The 15,856-nt window shown below is 42.9% G+C and overlaps 2 protein-coding genes across 2 annotated transcripts; both read left to right on the top strand.

Moving 5' to 3' along the window:
• Window positions 1-5: 5 nt before the first annotated feature.
• LOC139627506 (golgin subfamily A member 4-like) lies at window positions 6-15,607 on the top strand. The gene is made up of 4 exons (XM_071488305.1): window positions 6-2,175; window positions 5,429-5,560; window positions 7,652-7,719; window positions 8,057-15,607. The coding sequence occupies exons 1-4, from the start codon at window positions 75-77 to the stop codon at window positions 15,605-15,607; spliced, it is 9,852 nt and encodes a 3,283-aa protein (XP_071344406.1). The 5' UTR covers window positions 6-74.
• Window positions 2,189-7,116, top strand: LOC139635394 (tropomyosin-like). The gene has a single exon (XM_071502684.1). It carries the CDS (start codon window positions 5,718-5,720, stop codon window positions 6,453-6,455), a length of 738 nt encoding a protein of 245 aa, XP_071358785.1. The 5' UTR covers window positions 2,189-5,717; the 3' UTR covers window positions 6,456-7,116.
• Window positions 15,608-15,856: the final 249 nt, after the last annotated feature.

The raw sequence follows: 15,856 nt of genomic DNA, 5'->3' as shown, positions 1-15,856 counted from the left end.
CTCAGCAACTTACACTAACTAAAGATGAGAAAATTGCACGGCAATGCAGAGAAATTGCTGCTCAGCGGCAAGTGATGGAGGAGTTTTTCACCCTTACAACCAATATAAAAAAATCACTCCTTCATCTTAAGAGTAAGATGGATATGAAGCGGGACAGACTGGCTGGGGAAGAGAATTTCAGAAAGGAAACTAAGACGTTTGGTGAAAATGCAGAAAAACTAGAAATGCCTGAGAAGCAGAGAGACAATAACCCACAGGGGACTCCTGCTGCAGCACGGTGTGATCTAGAGCATCCAGTAGAGGAGGCGCAAAAAGACAGTGATAAAGATGAGCAATTACAGAAGTCTGTCAAACTCAAAAACCTGACAGAGAAACTGCAGACAGAGAACAAAAACCTGTTGGCAACAGTGCAGAATCTGCAGGAAAGCATGAACTCTCTGAGAGATCAGAATAAGAACATCAATGCGAAGTTAGTCCTACTTGAATCTCAGACAGAGAAAAAACAGGCAGAGAGCAAGAGCCTCACTGAAGAGGTGGCCCACCTTGAATGTGTGAGAGAGAGGAATCAAGGAGAGATTGAAAGTCTGAAAGCAACCGTCTGTGATCTTCAGTGTCAAGTGGAGGATGCACAGCAACTTATCTCAGATAAAGAAGAACTGATTGAAAAGCAAAACAGGGAAATGTCTCATAAGCAGGAAGTGATAGAGGAGTATCATAAACTGAAAACCGAGATGAAACAATCACTCCTTGATAGCAGGACCTGTCATGAGCACAATGCTATGCTTCAATCAGAGGTAAGGGCACTTGAGGTGGAGTTAAAGGAGCTAAGGGCCAAAGAGAGCAACTACACAGCACAACAAGAAGAGCTCGATAAACTGCATAGCCAGTTGGAGAAGCTAAATTCTGAGTTGGGTGTAAAGATACTGGAGGTAACTGAGGTGAAGACTGAGAACAGCAGACTGCAGGAGTCTGTGTGTAAAATCCCAGAGATTAAGGAAGAACTAGCTCGGGTCTCAGACCTTTTGTCCCAGGAACAAAGTGTTAGGCAGAAAAACCACATTTACATAAAACAGTTAGAAGAGGAAAAAGTGGTTGATAGTGATAAGGAAAAAAATATGACTGCTGATCTGACCCGACTTGAATCTCTGATAGAAAAACAAAGAATAGAAAATGAAAATCTGTGCATACAGTTCAATGCTCTGCAGGAAAATGAGAAAATGATAAATGAGAAGAACACGAGCCTAAATGAAGAGGTGGCCCACTTTGAATGTGTGAGAGAGAGAAATCAAGGAGAGATTGAAAGTCTGAGAGAAACCGTCCGTGATCTTCAGTGTCAAGTGAAAGAGGCTCAGGAAGTCCACAGAGATAAAGATGAGGTAACACAGAGGCTCACCCATGTGGAGTCTCTGATGGAGAAAAAACAGACAGAGATGGAAAAGCTGAGGACAGCACTGCATCATCTCCAGGAAAAGGAAGAATTTCTGAATGAGCAGAATCACACGGTTACGGCTGAGCTGGCCCGACTTGAGTCTCTGAGAGAGAAACAGACTGAAGAGAATAAAAAGCTGAAGACAGCTGTGCAAGATCTTCAGGTCCATATGGAGGAGGCTCAGCTACTAATCTTCACTAAAGATGAGCTGATATCAAAGCTAAACAATGAAATTGCTTGTAAGCAGCAAGTAGTCGAGGAGTATTATACACTCACAACCAACTTGAAACAGTCACTCTGCGATCTCAAGAACCAGCTAGAGATGAGGCAGGAGGAGGAAATACTGGCTTTTGTTGAAAATGCAGAAAAACTGGAAATGTCTGAGGTGCAGGGAGATGAGAGCCTACAGGAACTGCTTGCTGGAGATGCTCAACAGCTGGAGACTCCTGCTGCAGAACCTCAACAGCTGGAGACTCCTGCTGGAGATGCTCAACAGCTGGAGACTCCTGCTGCAGAAGCTCAACAGCTGGAGACTGCTCCTGCAGAATCTCAATGGCGTCGATGTGCTAAACGTCTCCTGAAGGTAGGTTTGAATGTTGGCATCTGCACAGTGGGCATACTTATTCCTGCCTTTATCCTGACCACCAAACTGACTGCCGTACAGTCAGTTTGCAGTACAAACTCTGGCTGCTATGACTGTGCCTACCAGCTGCTAGAGCCCTATTGCAACTTCCAACAAGGACAACGCCCATTCTAAACAAGACAGGCCACAAAAACAAATACCAACACCAAAACACACCAGTTTGCTCTTGTACTGCCCCGTCATAATGTCCTTGTTTCCTCCCACAGTTCAGACACACTTCCAGGTCATGATATTTCCATGGCCTGGAAGTGTGAGAATCACAAAAGACTATGAACATTACCCCCAACCCACTCCCCCAAACCATCCAATGTTCAGGGAAATAAAGATTCATCAATAAAATCAAATAAAAAAAATCAAATAAAATAAAATAAAAAAATAAAAAAAAATTAAAAAAAATAAAACTTAAAAAATTGCAATTTGAAGTGGAATTGAATGTGTGAGTTAGGAATTGAGTAAGATAAATCAGGGACACTTGAGTATCATAATAATGACAGATATGAAAAGACATATACTTTACTTTACTTTACTTCATATATAAAGCACGTCTCTAGGACAGCCTTCTTCCACCTGCACAATATTGCAAAAATCAGACCCATTCTGTGTCTAAAGGATGCTGAAAAGCGAGTTCATGCATTTGTTACCTCAAGACTGGAGTACTGTAATTCTTTATTGTCAGGATGTCCCAAAAATGCAGTAAAAAGCCTCCAATTGATCCAAAATGGTGCAGCACAAGTACTGACAGGAACTAGGAAACGAGATCACATCTCTCCTGTGTTAGCTTCTCTGCATTGGCTCCCTGTAAAATCCAGGATAGAATTTAAAATCCTCCTCCTCACCTACAAAGCCATTAATGGTCAGGCACCATCGTACCTTGGAGAGCTTATACTTCCCTATTTTCCCAATAGGACACTTCGCTCTCTAAATGCAGGTCTACTTGTGGTTCCCAGAGTTTGTAAGAGCATAACAGGGGGCAGAGCCTTCAGCTATCAGGCTCCTCTCCTGTGGAACCAGCTCCCAGTGTGGGTTCTGGAGGCAGACACCCTCTCTACCTTTAAGATCAGGCTTAAAACTGTCCTGTTTAGTAAAGCTTATAGTTAGGGCTGGCTCGGGTATGTCCTGACCATAGACTGTATATAAAAAGGTCCTGACCCATCCCTTAGTTATGCTGCTAAAGAGCTAGACTGCTGGGGGATTCCCATGATTCACTGCACTGTTAAAAGGGATTTGGGCTTTGAGTCAGAGGAACTGTTGTTGTCAAGCTGGGAAAACTCATTGCCCATTACAACAAAGTAAGAAGAGTTACAACAACTACAACTTTAAAAAAGCGCGGAAACTCATCAAAAACCCATAATAATCCGTTCAGTTAACCTCATAATGTACGTTAGGTGAGCATTTCAACCAACGCGCATGCACACGCAATGTGACGTCACGCGCAGTGTTGGATTTGAAAATTCGAGGCAACCGCCATCTTTTTTTCCTCGGAGCCGAGCCGTCCAAGTAAGTATAAAAAATTATTTGTAGCAAAGTTAGTTCATCTGTAGGCAATGAGCATTAATCGTCTAACGTCTCTCCGTCTCAAACAGTCCGTCAACATAACCTGTGATGAATATTTAATGTTTAGTTCGTTTTCGGAAATACGTTAATGTTAGCATGTAGCGCTAGCTGGCTAGCGCTACATGCTAACGTTAACGTATTTCTAGCTGGCTAGCGCTGCCGGACTGAAACAGCAAGCATTTAAGGTAGAGTTGAGCCTCATACTCGACTGTAACAAGCATTCTGCACCTATAATATGCTCTTATACAAGTGAAAATGCGAGACCTGTCCTCATTATTACACAAAAATGTGTAAACAGTGGGAACATTATACCTGGTTCAACCCGCTAATTTAACATTAAATTACATGACGTCGCCACTCGTAACGTTACAAGAACCTTTGCTCGCGCCATGGATGTATTGTAAGACCTGGATGCCGCATCTAAAAATGGCGCCCATTCAGTTCAATACAAGTTGCTCGCCTGGCGCATACGCCGAAAAAGTTTCTGGCTTCCGGATTACTTCCGTGTTGTGCGGCCCATAGAGACTGCGCAGTAGTGTCTCTCCCATCATGCCTTTGGGCAATGAGAACGAGCGAAAAACGTTCCCGATCTGGCGCTGCGTGTTCACGAGTGCTCTGCTAGCGGACTTTATTATGTTTAACAGACTAATACAGGACCGGCCCGGGGCTTTACACCACGGATTTATACAAACAACATTCAGTTTGAAGCTTTAGAGCCTAAAGTCACATTGGAATCAACATTTTAAAAAATCATAACCAGGCAAAAATATTACGTTTAAATGGTCTTTTAGGCATTTTTAAGATATGGATGCTGAATGTGACAGATAACTATAACTCATCAGATAAAATTATTACGTTTACTTTCTCTCATTGAGAAGCATATTTATACGGCATGTCTTCTTTAAAAAACAAAACAAAACAAAACTGTGCAGGGCTGTAGTTAAGCTTTATGTCCCGTCATTGCTCTTTCTATTTTTCACTGTTCTTTTTCACAGATATTTGATTTGAAAATGGAAAAATATATCAAAATTATTTTTTATAAAGATTTAATTTAAATGATGAATGCCACTGAACATTTAGCTACTGTATACTGAACACACACTGAGGACGTGGGGAGTTAGAGAGGCGATGATGAGGACGTCCAGGACGGTTCTTCCCCTCAGGGACAGAGAGGGGCAGCGGGCTGCAGCGGCTCAGGCCACCGCTGCTGACCCAGAGGACGCTGCATCCAGGCCGGACTCAGTTATAGTTTAACCCGCTGACACAGTGAAGGTCATTAATCTATAAAATAATAAGGCGGTTGTTGTGATCGGATGACAGCAGGGGCGGATTGGCCATCTGTGTGATCTGGAGAATCACAGAACGGCCGACCACCCACCACGCAGTCATCACCTGTTTTTTCCCCCTGCTAATCCAGTGTTTTTCAACCTCTTTTGAGCCAAGGTACATTTTTTTCATTGAAAAAATCACGAGGCACACCACCAGCCAAAAATGTTAAAAAATAATACTCTGTAGCCTATATTAACAATATAGTCATTGTCCAAAAGCATTCTATTACCAGGAATACAGAAATATAGTGCTTATTCTTAAAGAAGCAATAATATTTGGGAAAGATTTCACTGTTCCACACTGAGAAATATGAAGAGTTGCATGTACAAAATGTCAATCTCAGTGTATTTTACTCTCTCAATGTGAAACCTGTGCCTGTTTTGATGAACACAGAGCTGATATCCTGGCAGGAATTGAAGACAGACACACACGAAGCTCTTCCTCAAAAGCTCTCAGTCTCTCTCTGTTTTTAGTTTTTATGGCAGTCAGGCTTGAGAAGCTCACCTCACACAGATATGTCGTGGAAAATGGGAGCAATGTCAAAATAGCTTTGTTTGCTACAATGGGGAACTCCTTGGCAGCAGTCAACCAAAAACTGTCCAAAGGTAGATCAGCAAAGCTTAGCTTTAAACCACGATTTTGTCTCAGTTCAGTTAGTTCCTCCTGCTCTTGCAAAGTCATGTCCTTTCCAACAACTGCTGAGCTGTATGGGTCCCTAACCCAGTCAAGGCTATCAGTGGAGGCTGAACTCCTGCTGCAGCAATGTGTGACCTTGAGCATCCAGCAGAGGAGGCTCAGCAAGACAACTGTGATGAAGATGAGATGTTACAAAGGGTTGTCGAACTTGAACACCTGACAGAGAAACTTCAGACAGAGAACGAAGACCTGTTGGCAACAGTGCAGAATCTGCAGGAAAGTCTGAGTGATCAGAACAAGACCATCAATGCTGAGTTAGTCCTACTTGAATCTCAGACAGAAGAAAAACAGGCAGAGAATGAAAGTCTGTGCATACAGATTAATGCTCTGCAGGAAAATGAGACAGTGTTAGCAGAGAAGAACAAGAGCCTCAATGAAGAGGTGGCCCACCTTGAATGTTTGAGAGAGAGAAATCAAGGAGAGATTGAAAGTCTGAGAGAAACAATCCATGATCTTCAGTGTCAAGTGAAAGAGGCTCAGGAAGTCCACAGAGATAAAGATGAGGTAACACAGAGGCTCACCCATGTGGAGTCTCTGATGGAGAAAAAACAGACAGAGATGGAAAAGCTGAGGACAGCACTGCATCATCTCCAGGAAAAGGAAGAATTTCTGAATGAGCAGAATCACACGGTCACAGCTGAGCTGGCCCGACTTGAGTCCCTGAGAGAGAAACAGACTGAAGAGAATAAAAAGCTGAAGACAACAAAACATTTCAAAAACCACAGTAAATTGCAATCAATCAACCAAGATATACAATATTTACATTTAAAAATATTTCTGTGCACATCATTCACTCTATCCTAATACAGAATATCATAAGTGCATACTCCATGTCTGTGGTGCTAACAGAGCTACCCCTCTGTACTAGCTTACATATGGTACGTTCCAGATCCCACCCTCGACCTATACCCTTGGATCCTGTCACTTCCTGTTTCACAGTTGGACCAGGACACTCTGCATGGAACTAATTACATATAGGTGGACACAGACAAACCACTTGGGAACTAAAGAATATTTTAATAAATGTGTTTGGACTTTAAGTGTGTGTTTCTTTTTGGTATTTATTCAACTGGTTGTGATCACCGCCCATCTGCACGGCCCTGCAAGCTGAAAAGATTTAACTGTTAGCTAATGCTTGCTACTATACCATGTAGATCCTTTAAAAAAAGGTGGAAGATGTCTAGTTTGCTCTCAGACCACTTGAATAAGTTGACTATGGAAAAACGGCAAGAAAAAAAATACTGCCTACTCCAGCTTTAATGAGACACACACAGGGAGAGAACGAGAGAGAGAAACAGGGAGACAAACAAGAAACAAGGGACAGGAGAAAACAGTTGAAACACTAGGAATGAGGGAGAAACAGCAACACTTCAACAATATTGACCTATAACAAATTGGATTTATTGCTTTTGTATAAATGCTTTTGTAACACAGATAATTAGGTGTATAATTTCAAACACCTACTGTTAATGTATAAATTCAAAAATATTAATGGGTATCCAATGGGCATGCTGAGACTTGAGTTAATACTACAGGTCACACAGAGTTACTACTACCTTTGCCAAGCTGGAGTCTGTCAAAAACATATTCATAAGGGTCACCTCTAATGTGTCCAGAAATTACTTCTGAATGTAATATCTGAACATGAAACCAAGTGAGTGTGTGAACAAAAATTAGAAGTCTTTTTTTATTTCTAAGTAGGCTAATGCCTGCCATCTAGTGTTTGGGATGAAGCAGTGAAAACCCTGAACCGCTTCAGGAGAGCAGAGAGAGTCCTCAGTACTAGATATAATCGCTACCTAACGGGGGGGATTTAAAAGCTCGCTACTTATTGATAAATATGGACCTGTTTCTACTTTCATTGTTAATGTGATTCACCAATTCATTCGTTAGTGCGCGGACAAATCGCTGTGGGAAGGCGCTGATGAGATGAGAGGGACCGCTGAGCTGAATGAGCTGACAAGATTTATTTTTTTTATCATTATTTTTCGCGCTGTCAGGAGATGCGCCCCGGTCGTTGCGAACCGCTGACGTGACATCACATTCAGGCGACACATGGAAGCCGCCAGTGAGCCACGATTAAAAAAAAAAAAGAAAAATGAAATTACCCGACACATGTCCGTATCGACCATGTTACGTGTTACACGCAACATTGCGCACTGACCAGAGATCAGTTCTTACAGTTAGAATTAGGCTGATGAGTTTATTTGGGTCTAATGAGTGTCATGACGTCACACTTGGTCAACGCAGGGGGATCAAAGGACAAAGTAGCGAATGTTATGACGTCACACCAGATCAACGCACAGGAATCAAAGGGCAGGGTGAAAAACGTCACTGGTGACGTCACATAAAACTGTATACAGGAACACGAATCTACTATTTATTTCATTTCAGTCATTTTCTGAAACGACGAACCGCTGAAACAACAAACTGAATATTTATTAGTGACAGTGAAAGCAAGTATGTCTCAAGACAACTTCAACGCGTCTCTGAGTGTTTCAGAGACATTGGAGGAATCACGTCATCTGCACGTATCAGAGGACGTAGAGTTGTTTGGACCACGGGAGTTTCAACAGGAAGTTCATGATCAGGAAATCAGCTGCTGTCATGAGCACAATGCTGAGCTCCAATCAAAGGTAAGGGGGCTTGAGGTGGAGTTAAATGAGCTAAGGGCCAATGAGAGAACATTTAGAAAAAGTCAGGAAAACCTTTACAGGCTGTTTGGCAAGTTGAGGGAGATAAATAACAAATTGAGTGTAGTGGTACTCAACATAGCTGAGCTGGAGGCTCAGAACACTTTACTAGTGGATTCAGTCTCTGAAACTACAGAAATTAAGGAAGAACTAGCACGGGTCTCAAACCTTTTGAATGAGGAGCAAAGTGTCAGGCAAAAAAATGAAACTTACATAAAAGAGTTAGAAGAGGAAAAATTGGTTGTGAGCCAGGACAAAAAGACTGCTGAGCCGACCCATCTTGAATCTCTGACAGAGAAAAAAAGACTTGAAAGTGAAAATCTGAGGGCAGCAATGTGTGACCTAGAGCATTCAGTAGAGGAGGTGCAACAAGACAGTGATAAAGATGAGCAATTACAGAAGTCTGTCGAATTCGAACACCTGACAGAGAAACTGCAGACAGAGGACAAAGACCTGTTGGCAACAGTGCAGAATCTGCAGGAAAGTCTGAGTGATCAGATTAAGATTATCAATGCTGAGTTAGTCCTGCTTGAATCTCAGACAGAGAAAAAACAGGCAGAGGATGAAAATCTGTGCGTACAGATTGATGCTCTGCAGCAAAATGAGGAAATGTTAGAAGAGAAGAACAAGAGCTTCACTGAAGAGGTGGCCCACCTTGAATATATAAATCAAGGAGAGACTGAAAGTCTGAAAGCAGCAGTCTGTGATCTTCAGTGTCAAGTGGAGGATGCACAGCAACTTATCTCGGATAAAGAAGAACTGATTGAAAAGCAAAACAGGGAAATGTCTCATAAGCAGGAAGTGATAGAGGAGAATCATAAACTAAAAACCGAGATGAAACAATCACTCCTTGATAGCAGGACCTGTCATGAGCACAATGCTACGCTTCAATCAGAGGTAAGGGCACTTGAGGTGGAGTTAAAGGAGCTAAGGGCCAAAGAGAGCAACTACACAGCACAACAAGAAGAGCTCGATAAACTGCATAGCCAGTTGGAGAAGCTAAATTCTGAGTTGGGTGTAAAGATACTGGAGGTAACTGAGGTGAAGACTGAGAACAGCAGACTGCAGGAGTCAGTGTGTAAAATCCCAGAGATTAAGGAAGAACTAGCTCGGGTCTCAGACCTTTTGTCCCAGGAACAAAGTGTTAGGCAGAAAAACGACATTTACATAAAACAGTTAGAAGAGGAAAAATTGGTTGATAGTGATAAGGAGAAAAATATGACTGCTGATCTGAGCCAACTTGAATCTCTGACAGAGAAACAAATAATTGAAAATGAAAATCTGTGGGTAGAGATTCATGCTCTGCAGGAAAATGAGAAAAGATTAAATGAAAAGAATAAGAGCCTCACTGCTGAGTTGACCCACCTTGAATATATAAATCAAGGAGAGACTGAAAGTCTGAAAGCAGCAGTCTGTGATCTTCAGTGTCAAGTGGAGGATGCTCAGCAACTTATCTTGGTTAAAGAAGAACTGATTGAAAAGCAAAACAGGGAAATGTCTCATAAGCAGGAAGTGATAGAGGAGTATCATAAACTGAAAAGCGAGATGAAACAATCACTCCTTGATAGCAGGACCTGTCATGAGCACAATGCTACGCTTCAATCAGAGGTAAGGGCACTTGAGGTGGAGTTAAAGGAGCTAAGGGCCAAAGAGAGCAACTACACAGCACAACAAGAAGAGCTCGATAAACTGCATAGCCAGTTGGAGAAGCTAAATTCTGAGTTGGGAGTAAAGATACTGGAGGTAACTGAGGTGAAGACTGAGAACAGCAGACTGCAGGAGTCTGTGTGTAAAATCCCAGAGATTAAGGAAGAACTAGCTCGGGTCTCAGACCTTTTGTCCCAGGAACAAAGTGTTAGGCAGAAAAACGACATTTACATAAAACAGTTAGAAGAGGAAAAATTGGTTGATAGTGATAAGGAGAAAAATATGACTGATGATCTGAGCCAACTTGAATCTCTGACAGAGAAACAAAGAATTGAAAATGAAAATCTGTGGGTAGAGATTCATGCTCTGCAGGAAAATGAGAAAAGATTAAATGAAAAGAATAAGAGCCTTTCTGCTGAGTTGACCCACCTTGAATATATAAATCAAGGAGAGACTGAAAGTCTGAAAGCAGCAGTCTGTGATCTTCAGTGTCAAGTGGAGGATGCTCAGCAACTTGTCTTGGAGAAGGATGAACTGATTGAAAAGCAAAACAGGGAAATGTCTCATAAGCAGGAAGTGATAGAGGAGTATCATAAACTGAAAAGCGAGATGAAACAATCACTCCTTGATAGCAGGACCTGTCATGAGCACAATGCTACGCTTCAATCAGAGGTAAGGGCACTTGAGGTGGAGTTAAAGGAGCTAAGGGCCAAAGAGAGCAACTACACAGCACAACAAGAAGAGCTCGATAAACTGCATAGCCAGTTGGAGAAGCTAAATTCTGAGTTGGGTGTAAAGATACTGGAGGTAACTGAGGTGAAGACTGAGAACAGCAGACTGCAGGAGTCAGTGTGTAAAATCCCAGAGATTAAGGAAGAACTAGCTCGGGTCTCAGACCTTTTGTCCCAGGAACAAAGTGTTAGGCAGAAAAACGACATTTACATAAAACAGTTAGAAGAGGAAAAATTGGTTGATAGTGATAAGGAGAAAAATATGACTGCTGATCTGAGCCAACTTGAATCTCTGACAGAGAAACAAAGAATTGAAAATGAAAATTTGTGGGTAGAGATTCATGCTCTGCAGGAAAATGAGAAAAGATTAAACGAAAAGAATAAGAGCCTCACTGCTGAGTTGACCCACCTTGAATATATAAATCAAGGAGAGACTGAAAGTCTGAAAGCAGCAGTCTGTGATCTTCAGTGTCAAGTGGAGGATGCTCAGCAACTTATCTTGGTTAAAGAAGAACTGATTGAAAAGCAAAACAGGGAAATGTCTCATAAGCAGGAAGTGATAGAGGAGAATCATAAACTAAAAACCGAGATGAAACAATCACTCCTTGATAGCAGGACCTGTCATGAGCACAATGCTACGCTTCAATCAGAGGTAAGGGCACTTGAGGTGGAGTTAAAGGAGCTAAGGGCCAAAGAGAGCAACTACACAGCACAACAAGAAGAGCTCGATAAACTGCATAGCCAGTTGGAGAAGCTAAATTCTGAGTTGGGTGTAAAGATACTGGAGGTAACTGAGGTGAAGACTGAGAACAGCAGACTGCAGGAGTCTGTGTGTAAAATCCCAGAGATTAAGGAAGAACTAGCTCGGGTCTCAGACCTTTTGTCCCAGGAACAAAGTGTTAGGCAGAAAAACCACATTTACATAAAACAGTTAGAAGAGGAAAAATTGGTTAATAGTGATAAGGAGAAAAATATGACTGCTGATCTGAGCCAACTTGAATCTCTGACAGAGAAACAAAGAATTGAAAATGAAAATCTGTGCATACAGATCAATGCTCTGCAGGAAAATGAGAAAAGATTAAATGAAAAGAATAAGAGCCTTTCTGCTGAGTTGACCCACCTTGAATATATAAATCAAGGAGAGACTGAAAGTCTGAAAGCAGCAGTCTGTGATCTTCAGTGTCAAGTGGAGGATGCTCAGCAACTTGTCTTTGTTAAAGAAGAACTGATTGAAAAGCAAAACAGGGAAATGTCTCATAAGCAGGAAGTGATAGAGGAGAATCATAAACTAAAAACCGAGATGAAACAATCACTCCTTGATAGCAGGACCTGTCATGAGCACAATGCTACGCTTCAATCAGAGGTAAGGGCACTTGAGGTGGAGTTAAAGGAGCTAAGGGCCAAGGAGAGCAACTACACAGCACAACAAGAAGAGCTCGATAAACTGCATAGCCAGTTGGAGAAGCTAAATTCTGAGTTGGGTGTAAAGATACTGGAGGTAACTGAGGTGAAGACTGAGAACAGCAGACTGCAGGAGTCTGTGTGTAAAATCCCAGAGATTAAGGAAGAACTAGCTCGGGTCTCAGACCTTTTGTCCCAGGAACAAAGTGTTAGGCAGAAAAACGACATTTACATAAAACAGTTAGAAGAGGAAAAATTGGTTAATAGTGATAAGGAGAAAAATATGACTGCTGATCTGAGCCAACTTGAATCTCTGACAGAGAAACAAAGAATTGAAAATGAAAATCTGTGCATACAGATCAATGCTCTGCAGGAAAATGAGAAAATGATAAAAGAGAAGAACACGAGCCTCACTGAAGAGGTGGCCCACTTTGAATGTGTGAGAGAGAGAAATCAAGGAGAGATTGAAAGTCTGAGAGAAACCGTCCGTGATCTTCAGTGTCAAGTGAAAGAGGCTCAGGAAGTCCACAGAGATAAAGATGAGGTAACACAGAGGCTGACCCATGTGGAGTCTCTGATGGAGAAAAAACAGACAGAGATGGAAAAGCTGAGGACAGCACTGCATCATCTCCAGGAAAAGGAAGAATTTCTGAATGAGCAGAATCACACGGTTACAGCTGAGCTGGCCCGACTTGAGTCTCTGAGAGAGAAACAGACTGAAGAGAATAAAAAGCTAAGGACAGCTGTGCAAGATCTTCAGGTCCAGGTGGAGAAGGCTCAGCTACTAGCTGCAGAGCCTAAACAGCTGGAGACTCCTGCTGCAGAAGTTCAACAGCTGGAGACTCCTGCTGCAGAACCTCAACAGTTGGAGACTCCTGCTGCAGCAATATGTGACCTTGAGCATCCAGCAGAGGAGGCTCAGCAAGACAACTGTGAAGATGAGATATTACAAAAGGTTGTCGAACTTGAACACCTGACAGAGAAACTTCAGACAGAGAACGAAGACCTGTTGGCAACAGTGCAGAATCTGCAGGAAAGTCTGAGTGATCAGAACAAGACCATCAATGCTGAGTTAGTCCTGCTTGAATCTCAGACAGAAGAAAAACAGGCAGAGAATGAAAATCTGTGCATACAGATCAATGCTCTGCAGGAAAATGAGAAAATGTTAAAAGAGAAGAACACGAGCCTCACTGAAGAGGTGGCCCACCTTGAATATGTGAGAGAGAGAAATCAAGGAGAGATTGAAAGTCTGAGAGCAACCGTCAGTGATTTTCAGTGTCAAGTGAAAGAGGCTCAGGAAGTCCACAGAGATAAAGATGAGGTAACACAGAGGCTGACCCATGTGGAGTCTCTGATGGAGAAAAAACAGACAGAGATGGAAAAGCTGAGGACAGCACTGCATCATCTCCAGGAAAAGGAAGAATTTCTGAATGAGCAGAATCACACGGTTACAGCTGAGCTGGCCCGACTTGAGTCTCTGAGAGAGAAACAGACTGAAGAGAATAAAAAGCTGAGGACAGCTGTGCAAGATCTTCAGGTCCAGGTGGAGAAGGCTCAGCTACTAGCTGCAGAACCTCAACAGCTGAAGACTCCTGTTGCAGAACCTCAACAGCTGAAGACTCCTGCTGCAGAACCTCAACAGCTGGAGACTCCTGCTGCAGAACCTCAACAGCTGGAGACTCCTGCTGCAGAACCTCAACAGCTGGAGACTCCTGCTACAGAGCCTAAACAGCTGGAGACTCCTGCCGCAGCAATATGTGACCTTGAGCATCCAGCAGAGGAGGCTCAGCAAGACTACTGTGATGAAGATGAGATGTTACAAAGGGTTGTCGAACTTGAACACCTGACAGAGAAACTTCAGACAGAGAACGAAGACCTGTTGGCAACAGTGCAGAATCTGCAGGAAAGTCTGAGTGATCAGAACAAGACCATCAATGCTGAGTTAGTCCTGCTTGAATCTCAGACAGAAGAAAAACAGGCAGAGAATGAAAATCTGTGCATACAGATTAATGCTCTGCAGGAAAATGAGAAAATGATTAAAGAGAAGAACACGAGCCTCACTGAAGAGGTGGCCCACCTTGAATGTTTGAGAGAGAGAAATCAAGAAGAGATTGAAAGTCTGAGAGAAACCGTCCGTGATCTTCAGTTTCAAGTTAAAGAGGCTCAGGAAGTCCACAGAGATAAAGATGAGGTAACACAGAGGCTGACCCATGTGGAGTCTCTGATGGAGAAAAAACAGACAGAGATGGAAAAGTTGAGGACAGCACTGCATCATCTCCAGGAAAAGGAAGAATTTCTGAATGAGCAGAATCACACGGTTACAGCTGAGCTGGCCCGACTTGAGTCTCTGAGAGAGAAACAGACTGAAGAGAATAAAAAGCTGAAGACAGCTGTGCAAGATCTTCAGTACCATATGGAGGAGGCTCAGCTACTAATTTTGACTAAAGATGAGCTGATATCAAAGCTAAACAATGAAATTGCTTATAAGCAGCAAGTTGTAGAGGAGTATTATACACTCACAACCAACTTGAAACAGTCACTCTGCGATCTCAAGAACCAGCTAGAGATGAGGCAGGAGGAGGAAATACTGGCTTTGATAGAGAATTTTGGAGAGGAATCCAGGGCTTTTGTTGTAAATGCAGAAAAACTGGAAATGCCTGAGCTAGAGACTCCTGGTGCAGAAGCTCAAATGCTGGAGACTCCTGGTGCAGAACCTCAACAGCTGGAGACTGCTCCTGCAGAACCTCAACAGCTGGAAACTCCTGGTGCAGAACCTCAACAGCTGGAGACTCCTGGTGCAGAACCTCAACAGCTGGAGACTCCTCCTGCAGAACCTCAACAGCTGGAGACTGCTCCTGCAGAACCTCAAATGCTGGAAACTCCTGCTGCAGAAGTTCAACAGCTGGAGACTCCTGCTGCAGAAGCTCAACAGCTGGAAACTCCTGGTGCAGAACCTCAACAGCTGGAAACTCCTGCTGCAGAAGCTCAACAGTTGAAGACTGCTCCTGCAGAACCTCAACAGCTGGAAACTCCTGGTGCAGAACCTCAACAGCTGGAGACTCCTGCTGCAGAAGCTCAACAGCTGGAGACTCCTGCTGCAGAAGCTCAACAGCTGGAAACTCCTGGTGCAGAACCTCAACAGCTGGAAACTCCTGCTGCAGAAGCTCAACAGTTGGAGACTGCTCCTGCAGAACCTCAACAGCTGGAAACTCCTGGTGCAGAACCTCAACAGCTGGAGACTCCTGCTGCAGAAGTTCAACAGCTGGAGACTGCTCCTGCAGAATCTCAATGGCGTCAATGTGCTAAATGTCTCCTGAAGGTAGGTTTGAATATTGGCATCAGCACAGTGGGCATGCTTATTCCTGCCTTTATCCTGACCACCAAACTGACTGCCAGTTGCAGTACAAACTCTGGCTGCTATGACTGTGCCTACCATCTGCTAGAGCCCTATTGTAACTTCCAACAAGGACAACGCCCATTCTAAACAAGACAGGCCACAAAAACAAATACCAACACCAAAACACACCAGTTTGCTCTTGTACTGCCCCGTCATAATGTCCTTGTTTCCTCCCACAGTTCAGACACACTTTCAGGTCATGATATTTCCATGGCCTGGAAGTGTGAGAATCACAAAAGACTATGAACTCCCACTCCCCCAAACCATCCAATGTTCAGGGAAATAAAGATTCATCAATAAAATCAAATAAAATCAAATAAAATCAAATAAAAATTA

The sequence above is a fragment of the Trachinotus anak genome, unplaced genomic scaffold, assembly GCF_046630095.1.
Source record: "Trachinotus anak isolate AG129_WGS33_773 ecotype Australia unplaced genomic scaffold, CSIRO_AGI_Tana_v1 ptg000002l, whole genome shotgun sequence".
In the NCBI taxonomy this organism is placed as follows: domain Eukaryota; kingdom Metazoa; phylum Chordata; class Actinopteri; order Carangiformes; family Carangidae; genus Trachinotus; species Trachinotus anak.
The sequence above is the reverse complement of the archived record's forward strand: the minus strand, read 5'-3'. Positions and strand labels throughout refer to the sequence as shown.